Source organism: Diaphorina citri, unplaced genomic scaffold, assembly GCF_000475195.1.
Source record: "Diaphorina citri unplaced genomic scaffold, Diaci psyllid genome assembly version 1.1 scaffold193, whole genome shotgun sequence".
NCBI classification, from domain to species: Eukaryota; Metazoa; Arthropoda; class Insecta; order Hemiptera; family Psyllidae; genus Diaphorina; species Diaphorina citri.
The window spans coordinates 306,050-322,279 of NW_007377630.1; the positions used below are offsets into that span (position 1 = coordinate 306,050).

At 40.3% G+C, this 16,230-nt stretch overlaps 2 protein-coding genes across 2 annotated transcripts; one reads left to right on the top strand and one right to left on the bottom strand.

The window, feature by feature from the left end:
- The first annotated feature begins 7,407 nt into the window (after positions 1 to 7,407).
- Positions 7,408 to 13,089, top strand: LOC113465984 (protein KRI1 homolog). The gene is made up of 3 exons (XM_026821010.1): positions 7,408 to 7,608; positions 11,370 to 11,542; positions 12,735 to 13,089. Exons 1-3 carry the CDS (start codon positions 7,492 to 7,494, stop codon positions 13,087 to 13,089), a joined length of 645 nt encoding a protein of 214 aa, XP_026676811.1. The 5' UTR covers positions 7,408 to 7,491.
- On the bottom strand, positions 13,070 to 15,467 carry LOC103505766 (myb-like protein X). The gene is made up of 4 exons (XM_026821011.1): positions 15,344 to 15,467; positions 15,073 to 15,212; positions 13,737 to 14,549; positions 13,070 to 13,497 (listed from the first exon to the last, which is right to left on the bottom strand). The coding sequence occupies exons 1-4, from the start codon at positions 15,465 to 15,467 to the stop codon at positions 13,225 to 13,227; spliced, it is 1,350 nt and encodes a 449-aa protein (XP_026676812.1). The 3' UTR covers positions 13,070 to 13,224.
- Between the last annotated feature and the right edge of the window lie 763 nt (positions 15,468 to 16,230).

The window sequence follows — 16,230 nt, forward strand, 5'->3', positions numbered from 1 at the left end:
GGATGAAGAGCCTGACATCTCAAGTTCCTCTTCGGAAGAAGAAGACGAGTATGGAAAGGTAAGGTTGACTGAAGCAGCTATGTAGTTTTTTGTCAGAGGACTTTGAACCCCTGGGTCTACCTTGGAGTATTCCCCAAATAGTGTCACATCATACCCAAACTTTAGGGTGTAATGCCCATGCCCATGAACTAAAATTCTTGCTTGCAAGTCAGACATTTTGGCCAATCAAATGTTTTGAAATGATGCCTTAGTGCTACTGAAGAGTAAGTAATTTTGGTGTTCAGTACTGCAGTAATCACATGGAGAAGGATTTATAAGAGACGTCTCCAAAGTTGTTGAAGGTTCAGAAGACCCCATAACAGACGTTGTTGGAGGGTTGGTCGTTGCGGTACGGGAGTTAGTCGCATCCGCAAACGCATCCTGACTGAGAGAGGAGAATGCGGTGTCCGTGGTAGCCTTTGCGGCGGACGGAGAGAACGAACCCTGGCTGGATAGAGAGGTTTGATTGGACAGCGCTGGGTTTAGACTTGACTGTAGAGAGGTTTGATTGGTGTTCGCTAGCTCTGCCATCTCAAGTTCCTCTTCGGAAGAAGAAGACGAGTATGGAAAGGTAAGATTGACTGAAGCAGCTAGTTTGTGTCAGAGGACTTTGAACCCCTGGGTCTACCTTGGAGTATTCCCCAAATAGTATCACATCATACCCAAAGTTTAGGGTGTAATGCCCATGCCCATGAACTAAAATTCTTGCTTACAAGTCAGACATTTTGGCCAATCAAATGTTTTGAAATGATGCCTTAGTGCTACTGAAGAGTTAGCGATGCCAGTAATCACCAGAGACACTCTAAAGCAATGAGCTAAAAATCAAGTAATTAAATAGCTCGTTAAATGTAACAAACAAACTATAAAGCAACAGGCCCTAGGTTTGATTCCCACAAAAAAAAAAAAAAAAAAAAAAAAAAAATGCTTGGATAGAAGGACGGCGCTTTGATTCGTGCTAGAATTCTGATTCGTTGTTAGAAGGGCGGCGCTTGCACCAGACGCTAGAACCTGATTGGTTGATAGAAGAGAGTTTTGACATGTCCCAGACGCTGCAATCTGATTCGCTGACAATATTGAATTCTGATTGGACACTGAACTGGTGGGCGTGGTAAAAGACAACAGACCAGGGCTGGATGTTAGGAGATCATTGAGTAGGTCCAGGTTGTTCGATTGGCTAGGGGCGGTACTGGGGGCGGGGTCAGAGGGTTGATTGTTAGGTAGGACCGACCCTGAGGGTTCATGGGGCGTTGATTCTTGCGCGATTAGATCGACTGTGAAGAAAGCAAATGTATAAATAAAATTGATAGATCATTTGCAGTTTGCAATTGAAATAGGTGTTAGCTCTCATGGCGTAGTGGTCACTGCGCACGCCTCTCGATCAGCCTTAGCTAGGTGACTGCTTTGGATTAACATTTGATTTTGGATACATTTTTTCCCTTCTTTTTTTTAGTTGATGCTTAAAGTCCCCCTTGCTATTTCAAATGTACTCACCCAAATCATTGAGATGACTAGGCGTAGGGGGAACATGGTGTTGTGGGGAAGGTCTCCCACTGCTCATGTCCAGGAGGGGGACATTATTCTGTACCCGAGTCATATTGGTTAGGATGGAGTTATACTTGGCGAGGGCTTCATTCAGAGATTCATTGCTTGAAATTACCAGCGTTCTAAGAGCAAGTCCCCAGCCTGCACTCAGCATGATTCATGGGATTCTCTCACCTCAGCAGATGAGTTGCTTGCTAATCTGATCTCGCCTAAAGTCTTCCCCTCCAATAGTGTCACTGTAAACTCCCCTGCCTCTTTGGTACTTGGGCCTAACAAGTTCCCCACCCATCTGAATAATGGTAAGTCGCCTTTTCCCGTGTACAGACGGGGTCCTCTCAATCAGCCCTAACTAGGGTGATTGCTTTGGGCTGACATTTGGTTTTGGCTACAAAATTTACGAGCGGATGCCCTTCGCACTCAACCATTGCTATATCTTTAGCAAGGGGAATTCAGGCTGGTATACTCCCTGTAAAGTCCCCCAACCAGACTAAGCTGGTCTACTCCCTGTTTAACGTCCCCCAGGCCCTAACAAGTTCCCCACCCATCTGATAAAAATCGGTATGTTCTCGTGTTAATCCAGCACCTGAAAGGGTAATATTGTGTCTCTTCTCGCCCTTCTGATGAGGGACATACGGGACGGGCATGTTACAACACAGACCACACGAGTCCAATTTGGCCGAGTTTCATAGAGCTACGAAATAAAAATGACGCAGAACTTTTTTTTTCATTACATAAGATTCTTTAAAAGTTAGTTCAAATTTTCAAATTAAACATTTTCCAATATTAAAACATCCGTCCCTGATATCAACAGGTGTCTCGAAGCCGCCCCTGGATCTCGAACTGAACGGCTATCATCCGCAAAGTCCCAAGCCTGTTCATCGCACTCTCACAACACCCAGTCCTTCCTTCGATAGGAACCCCACCTATTTCTCTACTAAGGCTACCAGTGCCCCGCAGACCCCTGTCACCAGGAAGATCCCTTCACCCCTAGATACACATCAGGTACATATATCCATAGCCGTCTTTTCCTGTGCTTAGGCTGGGTTTCAACAACCTAGTTACTTTTTAACCCCTAACAGCCGAACGAGCCCTGTTAAACCTAAACAAATAAAATGGAACTCAGCAGGCTGTTAGCTTACGGCTTACGGGTCTTCTAAGGGCTGAAAAAAAATCGATAAAATCCACCATTCAACTTTTTAGATAGGTTTTTCTTATCTTCGTCGTATGAGTTTAACTCGACCGACTTTTAGGGCTGTTTGCCCCTACATCTAAGCCTCAGATAGATAGGAAATGACCATGGGTAAAGAAAACGGTTCAACATATGTAATGCACCTATATCTAGGCAGTAAAGTGAAACAAAAAGCAATAGTTCACCCTTAAGCTGATTTTTAACATCCAGTAGTCAAATGACTCAAACCGCATTCATGACTCTGCTGTGAACTGTAGACTTTACTCAATAATAATAATAGTGCTTATTTATACTGCTCGCATAGGACTGAAAAGTCCCTTTACTCCAGCAGTAGGCTACTACTATTATTGTGAGTGTTTCACTGCCGTTTTTATACCGTAGCAAAGAAACAACTGCGCACAGGCCACATTAGACGCATGTGGCCTGTGTCGTATCATGCCCATCCCGTAGTATGCCTCTCATCAGATGGGCGAGAAGAGGTTTGATAGAGGGACGGAATGGAAACAACGGAGGTGGTCTCATCGTCCGAAAGCGAAGAGAGAAGAAGGACAGGATAAGAGAAAGCCAGCCGTTCCAAGAACGAACCTGATTTGTTTAGGGTTTAGGATAAAGTTCAGCCCGGACACACGCGTTATCGTCCAATGTAACTAGGCTGGCTGCTACGGGGATCAATGGCTACGAAATAAAAACGTAAAATAGGTCTTTTTATTGATTTTTTTTTTTATTTTTTTTTTATTATTATCAGGCAATGTCCAATTTTATGTAATCGTTGTTTTCAGTTGGAGAAGAAGAAGGCGGAAATGAAGAAAATGAAGCGAGAGAAACGCGAGGAGATTCTAGCTCATCTGAATAGCTTGCAGAATATTACTGGGAATAAAACCATGGCTTTCAAGGTAAGATAAAATAATGCAACAGTCGATACGTACCTACAATAGTACCTGTTTACCCTGCTCGATTAGAACTGAAAAGTCCCTTTACTTGGTCTTAGTGAGATGTCTTTTTCACCCCTCAAGATAATAATAATAGTGCTTATTTATACTGCTCGCATAGGACTGAAAAGTCCCTTTACTCCAGCAGTAGGCTACTACTATTATTGTACCTACCTACATATTTTAACATCTTCTAAATTTACTCAAGTGTTACCTATTTCTTTTGTTTTTGTTCAATGTTCCTTTGTTCTGTTTTCATATGTATATCCTTTGAAAAATAAAACCTTCATACGATAAATAAATAATAATACTTACATAATTGTAAAATGTATTGAACTGTATTGTAAATTATCCGATCTGAGATTTTGAATAAATAAATCAAATTGATGAAGGGAACTGTAGGTCTGTTTTTCATTCCTACGCCGCATCGATGCGGCGTTCACTCTGCGTCAGGAGTGGGGGTAAAAAGTGAAAATTCAACAAACATGACGACATCTAGTGGAGAAATTATGAAACATTTTTTTTCATTTCCCTCAATACAATTACAATAGGGCGGAACCTGAAGCTACTCGAGACTCGCATCAGGGATTTAAGACCAGCGTTGACGCTAAAGTAGGGGAAGTGAGAATGAAAAACACGCGTCGGGTTCGCATCGCACCCACGTCGGAATGAAAAACAGACCTTGTAACTACTGAGGTCTTATCGTTCCGAAATTGAAGAGAGAAGGAAGACAGGATAGGAGAAAGCCAGCCGTTCCGAGAACGAACCTTATCCTTTTAGGAATCGGACGCGCTAGTCGCGCTACCCTCCAAGCTAACTGGCTGTTTCTACTCTGGTAATGCCACTTGTCGCTATACATACTAGACTCTTGTTTTTTATTATTATTATTATTATTATTATCATTATTATTATTATTCATAACCCAAACCCAAACTTTGGACAGTCCGCCAATAAATTTTATTGATTGTTTCTCTTTCTTTTAATAGATTTTATTAATGTTCCATTCATGATTTTTTATACTTATTTTATTATATTCTATTCTTTTCTATTCTATTCTAGATTCTAGCGGCGGATGACAAGGAGCTTAACAAATGGTGTGCTATAAAGAAGATCTACTCCAATAGGTCTGAACCTTTAGGTCTTTAGTGACGGTGTTTTAACCTCCATTCGATGTCAAGCTGGGTTTAAGAGCCCCTCGAGGAGAACCCTGCAACTTAAAAGCCCGAGTGGGGAGCGGCCGGAAAAAGCCAGTAAGACGCAATTGCCCAAATGGTCACCCATCCGGATACTGAACACGCACTACGGTGCTTAACTTCAGTGATCTATTCGGGACTGGTGCATTGAACTTGCTTTTGCTGCCAGCTATACGCTGCGCACTGGCTTAAAAAGAGAAATACAATACCCAAATTCCCTTATAATAGATAGACACATCATACAAATCACTGTATATTAAACTTACTTATGTTTGAGGTAGGCCTTTGTTGTTTAAATAAATAATTGTCTAAAAAAACTCTTGTTTCATACTTTACAGTGACATGAGTGTGCCTACCAGTCCAGTCCCAGTCTCAGGACCTGCAGCCCTGTCCCATCCTGGCAGTCCTAGAACCAGAATCAAAACCACCGTAGGAAATAACGAGTAAGTAATATGGAATCCTCATGAACATTGGGTTAATTGAAGCTAGTATGCGCAGATTCCTAGCCATTCAGTTCTAGTTTTTGTCTCACAAGGGGAAGGGAACTGTAACTGCGGAGGTCTTATCGTCCCGAAATAGAAGAAAGACCAAGGACAGGATATAGGAAAGGCAGACGTTCCAAGAACTAATCCCATCTGTTCAGGATAAAGTTTTCCCCGAGCGGGAAATGAAGCTGCGACCTAGCGCTTACAAGGCGGACGCGCTTCTGTACAGGCTAATGAGGCTGGCTCTGAAATATTCCATGGGAAAAAAAACTCTACCTTTATTCACAACCTACTTTTGAGTTTTACATTCTAACCTTTCGTTCAAATTTTTTAATCCATTATTTCTCCCACAGATACAACCCATCATCCTGTATCAAACAGACCGAGAACAGTTTGGATATTCTGGAGAAAAAACTGGCACTTCTCAACGATATCGAACTCATCTGTAGTCTAAACAAATCTGGCAGTGGACCTGGATCGAACCAGTACACTCAGGATAAGAGTACAAGCACGGCTACCAATGGGTCTAATAAGTACAAGTTTCTTGGTCTGGATGAACAAGATTTCTGTTGGTCTGCACCCTGACCTAGCTTCTCTTTACGCTTGAGTCGCTTCAGTTTGGATCGGCTCAGCTTTCTACCGCCAGCTGTGGTACGCTTGGACGGGTCGTAATCACAGTCTGTCTGGAAACAATAAATTAATTTATCATGAAAAACGCTGGACTGGTTAGCAATTCCTTCTCGGAAAGGATGGCTTTCTCCTGTCCTGTCTTCTTTCTCTCTTCAATTTCGGAAATATCGATAAGACCCCCTTGATAGAGTTCCCTCTATCAAACCTGGCTGTGCGACTATAAACATGGAGAAGAACAGCTTAACCCTAACCAGCCTAGCTAGCTGATAGTTTCAAAGGGTTCTCTCTGCTTGAAAAGAACAAGCACAAGTCCTCACAATGGTTGACTGCGGTTCAGGACGAGCCAATTAAACATGGCTAGAGACCATCACCCCGGTGTATGGGTGATAAAAGAGATTTTTTCTCTATTTTGTCATTACCTTTCGGCTATAGCTAAAGCTGCTACAACAACAAGAACCTCTTTTTTTCCGATAGTTGACTGCGGTTCAGGACGAGCCTCTTTTATTTTCCCAACTTGATAACTTTTTGAAGACGAGGAGAAAAAAGAAAAACAAACTTACTATAAGTTCTCCATTCGCGTCAAACTCTTGTCCATCATATTCTGTCTCTCCTCCTCCATTCTGATCATTATCTCCATGATCTCCATTGTAATCTCCTTCATCTTCGTTATAATCTCCTTCATCCTCGTTATAATCCCCTCCGTCTTCGTTATAATTTTCATTCTGATTATAATCTTCATCACCTTCAGCATTCTCCTCATCTGGATCTGGATAATCTACGGAAAAAAAACAGCAAAATATAAATAAAAAAACTCATTTGAAAATAATAAATAAATCTGGAGTGAAAATCAAACGAGTATTACATCACACAACAATTACACTACATAAAAAAAATAAAAAAAAAAAAATAAAATAAAATAAAAATAAAAAGTCCTTTCATCCTCAGATTCTTTTCCCTAAGCTGAGACTTTAACGTCCTTTCATATCGACAATAACGTCCTTTCATATCGACAATAACGTCCTTTCATATCGACAATAACGTCCTTTCATATCGACAATATTTGTTTACTTGGTACCTATTTGAATTTTGGACAAATTTCCGATTTAGAAAAATGTCCTGCTTTGAAAAATTGTCTTCTGGGTAACCCTACGTAATACACATGCATCAAAACAGAAATAAAAGACAAATCATATGCTTGCAATAATAATTGTACATGTAATTGCAAAATAAATAGGTATAACTTTGCGTAAAAAACAAAATGTCAAGTTGTTGTCTTCAGCTATAGCCGAATGGTGATGGCAGAATAAAGAAAAAATGTTTTTATTTATTTATTTATTTTTTTGTCAAACACTGGGGTGATGGTATTCTTGTCCTGCCTTGGAAGCCATCACAGACATTGTACATTACCTACACTAGGTAATAACACAAAGTTTATAAAGTTAACCTATTTTGTACCTTGTCTTTTCCCTCAGGATGAAACGTTCATGAAATACGTGGATGAGTATTATGGTCTCGAGTTTGAAGATCTCATAGGAGACTTGCCGTGTAGATTCAAATACAAACGAGTAGTACCCAATAGTTTCGGACTTACCATAGACGAGGTAAGTGAATTCCTTTTTTATTTTTTTTTTTCGTTCGTTTTTTTTTTTTTTAAGAGGTTTGACAGAGGGCTATGGTCTTATCGTCCCGAAAATCGAAGAGAGAAGGAAGACAGGATAGGAGAAAGCCAGCCGGTCCGAGAACGAACATTATCCCATCAGGATAAAATCCGCCCCGGGCGGGAATCGAACCCGCGGCCTAACGCTTACAAGGCAGACGCACTTGCTTAACAAATGGTGTGCTATAAAGAAGATCTACTCCAACAGGTCTGAACATGTAGAGAAGAATGAGGTGAAAGTATATTCTATGTCTATTCCATTCTATTCTAGATTCTAGCGGCGGATGACAAGGAGCTTAACAAATGGTGTGCTATAAAGAAGATCTACTCCAATAGATCTGAACATGTTTCAGAGGTTTTTGTTGGTAAGTTAATATACCTAGTTTAGAGTGTTGCTTGTTAAGACTGCGGAATAAAGGTAGTTTTCAGTTTCATTCTGGTTGTATATCCGTATACCACAAACTATGGGAACCATAGCTCCTATACCTCTGTGCCAATGGCCAATGCTAACATTAAGGTAAAACCCATTCCTTCTCAAAAGCAACGTTTTAGGTGAAAATAGTTCTGGTCAGGTACGCTTCAAAATGGGTTGGAAAATACGCTGCAAAATGGGTTGGAAAATTGTCTTAAAATGAAAAGAAAAGTTCAGATAACCATAGATACGGGCATCATTATCAGGATCTAAAGGCAAGGCCTTGTCGGTGTAGCCAATCATGCCTGTCTGTTGCTGGTCTCTTGAGATTTACGGGGTCTTCCTCTAGGTCTTTTCCTCAATACTCTTCCTTCAATTTATTATGTTGGTGATACAGACATAACTTCGACAAATTTAATGTCCCATTTATCTTTTGGTTTGAAAACAGCTCAGACTCATTAGTTATATGAATATTGTATAATGTAGTAATAGTGTGGGTGTATTAGCATTACTACCGCTCAGATTTTATATTTTCAAAACTTTCGTCTTCTCTGTTTATGTTTAATTCCAATGTTGACATTCACATTTAGGTCACTAAGGAGCACTCGTGTTGACATTATAGGTTTCTTATCTACCGAAATGTGTAAATGTTTATTCAGAACAAATGAGAGACCATTATGCCTATGAATATTTATTAAATAACTTAGCTGAGGCTGTGCTGTGAATCAATTGTATAGGACTTTTTGCTTTTTGGTCACAAATAAAGGCTTAGTAAAATGATTTCTTCAGATGGTCACCCATCCAGGTATTAACTGCGCGCAACGTAACTTCAGTTTTCTAGTAGCCTGTCCTCCCCTTCCTTTACTTGTCAATAAGTCCTCTGTTGTTACAGCTCCTTCCATCCAACGTCCTCAAAAATTAGACTAACTCCCCCCTTTAGCCCCTTTAACACACCAAATCGTTTTACATTTCAGAAGAAGACAATATCGCAGACCCTACTTCAGACGCTATCTCCCACGCTGATCTGATGAGCAAAAGTTTAAACCTAGGCCCCGCCCCCGTCACAATGAGCAGGGAACCTCTGGGTTCGGTCATTTCACGAAGTTTCACCGGTAACGCCACCTCGGGCTCTGTCAACAATAATAACCTCTACACGGGCAGTAACCACGGCAACAAGGCTACTAACAAATACCTCTTCAATAGCATTGTACATAATAACACCAAGCCTGATAACCAGAATAACTCTAGGATATATGCCACGCTCAAGAAAGGTAAATAACAGCATTAGGGCCCCGGACTACACTATGATCAACCAATCAGAATGCAGCATTTTAAACTTTGACCTATAATGCTGCTTTTTGATTGGTTGATTAATTTTATTGATTGATTATCTCAAAATACTGACCCAGCATAAAAAATAACTTTTAAACAAATCAAAAATAATTCTTAACTTTTAATCACAAAGAACGGTAAATAAGCCTTTTTGAAGTTAATCTTGACTTCCTGTTTTAACCTCAATTTTGCTACATAAATAGGGATTAACAGAGTAGCAGGGAACCTCTGGGTTCGGTCATGTCACGAAGTTTCACCGGTAACGCCACCTCGGGCTCTGTCAACAATAATAACCTCTACACGGGCAGTAACCACGGCAACAAGGCTACTAACAAATACCTCTTCAATAGCATTGTACATAATAACACCAAGCCTGATAACCAGAATAACTCTAGGATATATGCCACGCTCAAGAAAGGTAAATAACACCATTTAAGAGTAAGTGAAGTATAGTCCCAAGTATATTAGATGAGGAAAGGACCTCAAGAAAGGTAAATAATAGCATTAGGGCCCCGAACTACACTGTGATCAACCAATCAGAATGCAGCATTTTAAACTTTGACCTACAATGCTGCTTTCTGATTGGTTGATTAATTTTAATTATGTATCTCAAAATACTGACCCAGCGTAAAAAAATAACTTATAAACAAATCAAAAATAATTCTCAACTTTTAATAACAAAGAACGGTAAATAAGCCTTTTTGAAGTTAATCTTGACTTCCTGTTTTAACCTCAATTTTGCTACATAAATAGGGATTAACAGAGGTATGAATTGGATGTTTTGAATAAGAAGGAAAAGTTTCTCATGTTTCAAATTGGCATCACTAAACTGTGTGCTCGCTTACTAATGCCTGAAGAAATACTTTTGTCGTAGCAAAAAGAAGTTGGTGATGAAGTCTTCGCAAAGTAAAAAATAAATAAATGTAATGTATTAATAACTTCTGTATAACCAGTAGGAATTTTAATCGTGTTAAGCATAAATGCTTGTCACAAATGTCGTTCCCTGCTTAATGCACTTCGCTAAATTTTGTGACTTGACTTGGACTTGAACCACGTGACGAACCTCCAGATCCGTAGTCGACCCAGCTAACCACTACACCACTGAGGTTGGTCTGTATAACCAGTTTAACATGCGTTATACCCTCTCGTATTTCAGATACCAACATCAACTCAGGAGGATCCAACGTGTTCTACTACACCAACTCCATAGACCGACGTTCTAACAAGCTCAACTTGAACAACAAGCAGGAAATCCTCGAGACGAACTTTTTGTCGTACCAAAATAAGTTGGTGTTGAAATCTTCGCAAAGTAAAAAATAAATCTAATGTGTTAATAACTTCTGTATAACCAGTAGGAATTTTAATTGTGTTGAGCATAAATGCTTGTCACAAATGTCGTTCCCTGCTTAATGCACTACACTAAATTTTCTGACTTGACTTGGACTTGAACCACGAACCTCCAGATCCGAAGTCCACCCAGCTAACCACTACACCACTGAGGTTGGTCTGTATAACCAGTATAACATGCGTTATACCCTCTCGTATTTCAGATACCAACATCAACTCGGGAGGATCCAACGTGTTCTACTACACCAACTCCATAGACCGACGTTCTAACAAGCTCAACTTGAACAACAAGCAGGAAATCCTCGAGAGCCTCGGTCTGAGACTCGTCGATATATCTGAAAAGTGTACAATGAAAATCTGTAAAAAATTTTCTCTATAGCCAACAGTTTTCTTCTTCGCCTTTTCCCGTGTTCAGACAGGTCGGCGTGGCGTTTTTCGACAGCTTCTCAATCAGCCTTAATTAGGGTGATGGCTTTGGGCTGACATTTGGTTTTGTCCCTCATCAGATGGGCGATAAGAGACACAATACGATTATGTGGAATTGGGTGCAGGTCTGAACATGTAGAAAAGAATGAGGTGAAAGTATATTCTATGTCTATTCTATTCTATTCTAGATTCTAGCGGCGGATGACAAGGAGCTTAACAAATGGTGTGCTATAAAGAAGATCTACTCCAATAGGTCTGAACATGTAGAGAAGAATGAGGTGAAAGTATATTCCCAGAGAGCCAGGAATGAGGATTTGAAACGGAAGCTGCTGCCCAGTCTGTACAAACCTCCTGAAGATGGGTAAGTCGAAATGTTGTTGGTGGTGTTGTTATTGTTGTTCTAGCGGTGTAGCCGCACTGAGGGGGGTTGATGGTCTCTAGGCAAGATTACTTGCCCGGGCCCGAACCGCAGTCAACCATCACGAGAACCGTGAAAAAAATGGCCTAATAGACCCGTTTTTGTCCTCTTTTCACGAGAAAACGGCTCAACCGATTTTGATGAAATTTTTTGTGGTTGTTAAGAAGAGTACTCGGGGTGACATAGGCTACTTAAAATTATCACATTTCATCCTGATTCAAAATGGTGGCGGGTCAAAGTTATGCCTATTATGCTGCTCTGTGGGACATGTCAGGGAGCGCGTATCTGTGCTTTTCCTTTGAAGCATGATAAACCCTTTGTAACTTTCAACTGGAATAGTCAAAGTTTAAATAGAAATAGGTAGCCATTTTGTGTTTGCTCTCATTTCAATACATTACAAAAGTGATGTTAGCAACCAATTGAGAAAAAGAAAAGATCTTTTCACGCGCTTTCCAACGATATACAATACTCAATATGTCGATTTTTGGACTTGGCCAGCTCTGCCTTTTATCTATTCATGTAAACTTGAAAAAATCTAATTATAAAATAAACTTGTGTTTTGTTAACAGAGACGAGGAAGAAGAGGAACCCCAGAGGATTCTACCGACGGAAGAAGAACGACAGCAAAGGAGAAGAATGAGGTGAAAGTATATTCTCAGAGAGCCAGGAATGAGGATTTGAAACGAAAATTGCTGCCCAGTCTGTACAAATCTCCTGAAGACGAGTAAGTCGAAATGTTGTTGGTGGTGTTGTTATTGTTGTTCCAGCGGTGTAGCCGCACTGAGGGGGGTTGATGGTCTCTAGGCAAGATTACTTGCCCCGGCCCGAACCGCAGTCAACCATCACGAGAACCTGTGCTTTTCCTTTGAAGCATGATAAACCCTTTGTAACTTTCAACTGGAATAGTCAAAGTTTAAATAGAGATAGGTAGCCATTTTGTGTTTGCTCTCATTTCAATACATTATGAAAGTGAAGTTAGCAACCAATTGAGAAAAAGAAAAGATCTTTTCACGCGCTTTCCAACGATATACAATACTCAATATGTCGATTTTTGGATTTGGTCAGCTCTGCCTTTTACCTATTCATATGAACTTGAAAAAATCTAATATAAAATAAACTTGTGTTTTGTTAACAGAGACGAGGAAGAAGAGGAACCCCAGAGGATTCTACCGACGGAAGAAGAACGACAACAAATGATGAACAAGAAACAGAAGAAAATCCAACAGATCAGCGCGGAATTCGAAACGGGGAAGAAAACAAAGAAAAACGCTGATAACGAAGAAGAAAAGGAAAAGGAGGAGAAGGAGAAGAAAAAGGAAAAGGAAGACGTGATTGATGAATCCATTGTGAACGAATATTTGAAAGAGAAGAAGAAAAGCGAACGCGTGATTAAAGAGAAGAGGAAGATGAGCACGGAGGGAGGGCCGAGCGCCAGACGGTCACCCATCCAGATACCAACCACGCGGAACGTTGCTCAACATATTCAGTGATCCATTAGGATTTGTATAATTAGTGTCATCAGCTATAATAAACGCCCTATGTCACTGCGACCTGGTTAGAACTTTTGTTACTTTCCCTTTATCAGTGATTCATTGAGAATTGGTGCATTCAACGTGCTATCCCCGCTACACCTGACCTTTATTCCCATATATCAATTTACTCTTGAACTTTTTCGGGTTAATACCGTACGCTTTTAACCGTTCGTCTGTCAAATCCGTAACTTTATCCTTACTCTTCTTATTGAATTTATCCGTACCTTTACCCTTCTTACTGAGTTTATCACCTCCTTTTCCTCCCTTTTTCGCTTTTAGCTTCGACTGTTTTTCGTTGATTTTCTTTGCCAACGATGCCTTCTTCTTGTCGGGTTTCTTTTCCCCTTGGCTATTCTCTTTCTTCTGCTTTCCTTTATTCGTATTTACGTCCGTTTTCTTCTTCCTCTTCGTAATTTCTTCGTTTCCTTCTCCTTCTTTTTCTCCTTCACCACTCGGAGCAATCTTTTTTTTCTTCTTTTTCTTTCGCTTCTTCTTTTTCTTCTCTCCTTTGGTCGTTGTTTGTTGTGCCCCTTTCGTTTGGCTATCACAGGTTTCATTTGCGTTTGACCCATCTTTGGTGTCTTTTCCGGTTGCTAAGGTTTCACCTTTCCCTCATTCACATTTATATTTTTCTTTTCATTCTTCCTCTTCGTAATTTCTTCGTTTCCTTCTCCTTCTTTTTCTCCTTCACCACTCAGGGCTGCCTTTTTCTTCTTCTTTTTCTTTCGCTTCTTCTTTTTCTTCTCTCCTTTGGTCGGTGTTTGTTGTGCCCCTTTCGTTTGGCTATCACAGGTTTCATTTGCGTTTGACCCATCTTTGGTGTCTTTTCCGGTTGCTAAGGTTTCATTTGAGAGGGACTTCTTCTTTTTCTTCTTGGCTTTTCTAGTGGGTACGTTGTTAATTCCTTCGACTATTTCAGCGACTAATGTGTTTACATTTTTGACGTTGGATTTTTCATTACTCTTGTCTACGTTTTTACCGACTTTTTCAGTGGCTGATACGTCTTCAATTTTGTCTCCCTGGGACTTCTTTTTCTTCTTCGCGATCTCTCCATTCGCTTTCCTTTTATTTCCTACCAGTTTATCAGGTTTATTTCTATCAGATTGGTTTACATCACTTTTAGCGTCGACTTCCAATTTCTTTTCCTGTTTAGCGCCACTTGACGCGTTCGCGCTAATCTTCTTCACTTTCGCGCTCGGCCCTCCCTCCGTGCTCATCTTCCTCTTCTCTTTAATCACGCGTTCGCTTTTCTTCTTCTCTTTCAAATATTCGTTCACAAGGGATTCGTCAATCACGTCTTCCTTTTCTTTTTTCTTCTCCTTCTCCTTCTCCTCCTTTTCTTCTTCGTTATCAGCGTTTTTCTTTGTTTTCTTCCCCGTTTCGAATTCCGCGCTGATCTGTTGGATTTTCTTCTGTTTCTACAACAATTACACTACATAAAAAAATAGTAACCTGTTGAAATAGTTACATTCAAAATACGAGTGTAAATTTTGTCTACTTCGGTAATCGAACTCGAGACCGAGATATTGGAAACAAGTGCGTTGCTTACCACTAGATTAACCATGATTTTGATTTTTTCGTACCTTATATCCTGCGACTCGATTTCGCATAACTTCAAGAAATCAAGAGACACATTCTTTTACATCCATGCCTATCAGGGAACAGAAAAGTTTCGTCGGAAAATTTTCTCCCCAGTCGGGACTCGAACCCAGCACCTTTCTTAGTTTCTTACCGAAATCATCATCATCTTCGAACACAGGTTTCTCTTCATCCTGCCCAGCATAGAATTCCTCGAGTTTAAAATTCGGCCCTTAGACTCTTGGGACCGCTTTCGCATTACTTCAAGAAATCAAGAGACACATTCTTTTACATCCATGCCTATCTGGAAATAGAAAGTTTTGTCGGAAAATTTCCTCCCCGGTCGGGATCCGAACCCAGCACCTTTCTTAGTTTCTTACCGAAATCATCATCATCTTCGAACACAGGTTTCTCTTCATCCTGCCCAGCATAGAATTCCTCATTGAAGAGAGACTCCATTATCTTATCATGCTCATCGGGATTGAATTCGCCATTCAACATATCTTCCTGGATACTTCAAGAAATCAAGAGACACATTCTTTTACATCCATGCCTATCAGGGAACAGGAAAGTTTCGTCGGAAAATTTTCTCCCCAGTCGGGATTCGAACCCAGCACCTTTCTTAGTTTCTTACCAAAGTCATCATCATCATCTTCGAACACAGGTTTCTCCTCGTCCTGTCCAGCATAGAATTCCTCATTGAACAAAGACTCCATTATCTTATCATGCTCATCGGGATTGAATTCGCCATTCAACATATCTTCCTGGAAACGAAATTTTAAAGCAACCACCTATAATAACGCTAATGATAATAATCATAAATCTACTTCATCAAATGGAACTCAGGGTCAACTCTAAAAACATTCCAAGCACAGAACCCAGTGCTTGGAACAGGGTCAACACAGGGGGCACTGTTGGTCCAGTGGTAACGCGCTTGCTTGCCATGCAGAAGGTCCCGGGTTCGAATCCCACCACCGACAAAAATTTGTACATCGTTCAATAATGTTTTTATGGTTATTTTGATTTCCAGACTCTACACAACGGTGATCAAGGGGATGAGGGACAAAATGGTCTGGTAGACCTGGAGGCAGAACAAGTTAGACTAGAGGAGATCCTCAACCTTTGCAACGACTATGAGAAACAAATACAATGGGAGAGAAACCATAAGCCACAACCCAATAGGTAAGTAAAACATCTGGTGTCAACATCACACGACTTTCCTTATCCTACTGACGACTTTCCTTATCCTACTGAATGATGCTCATTTGGATGTTCTTCTACCGTAACTTTTATAATATCTCTAACCGTTTAGTCAGTACAGCTGAATTGACTTGGACTCGAATCACCAACCTCCAGATCCAAAGTCCAATGCGGTAACCTCTGCACCACTGAAGTTACACATAGTTTGATTAACTCCCAAGTTCCAAACAGTAATAAATTAACTACCTAAATGATTTTTTTTTCTTCCAAGATATTTTTCTTATATTTAAATTTTGTCTCTTTTGATCTTCAGGATTATTA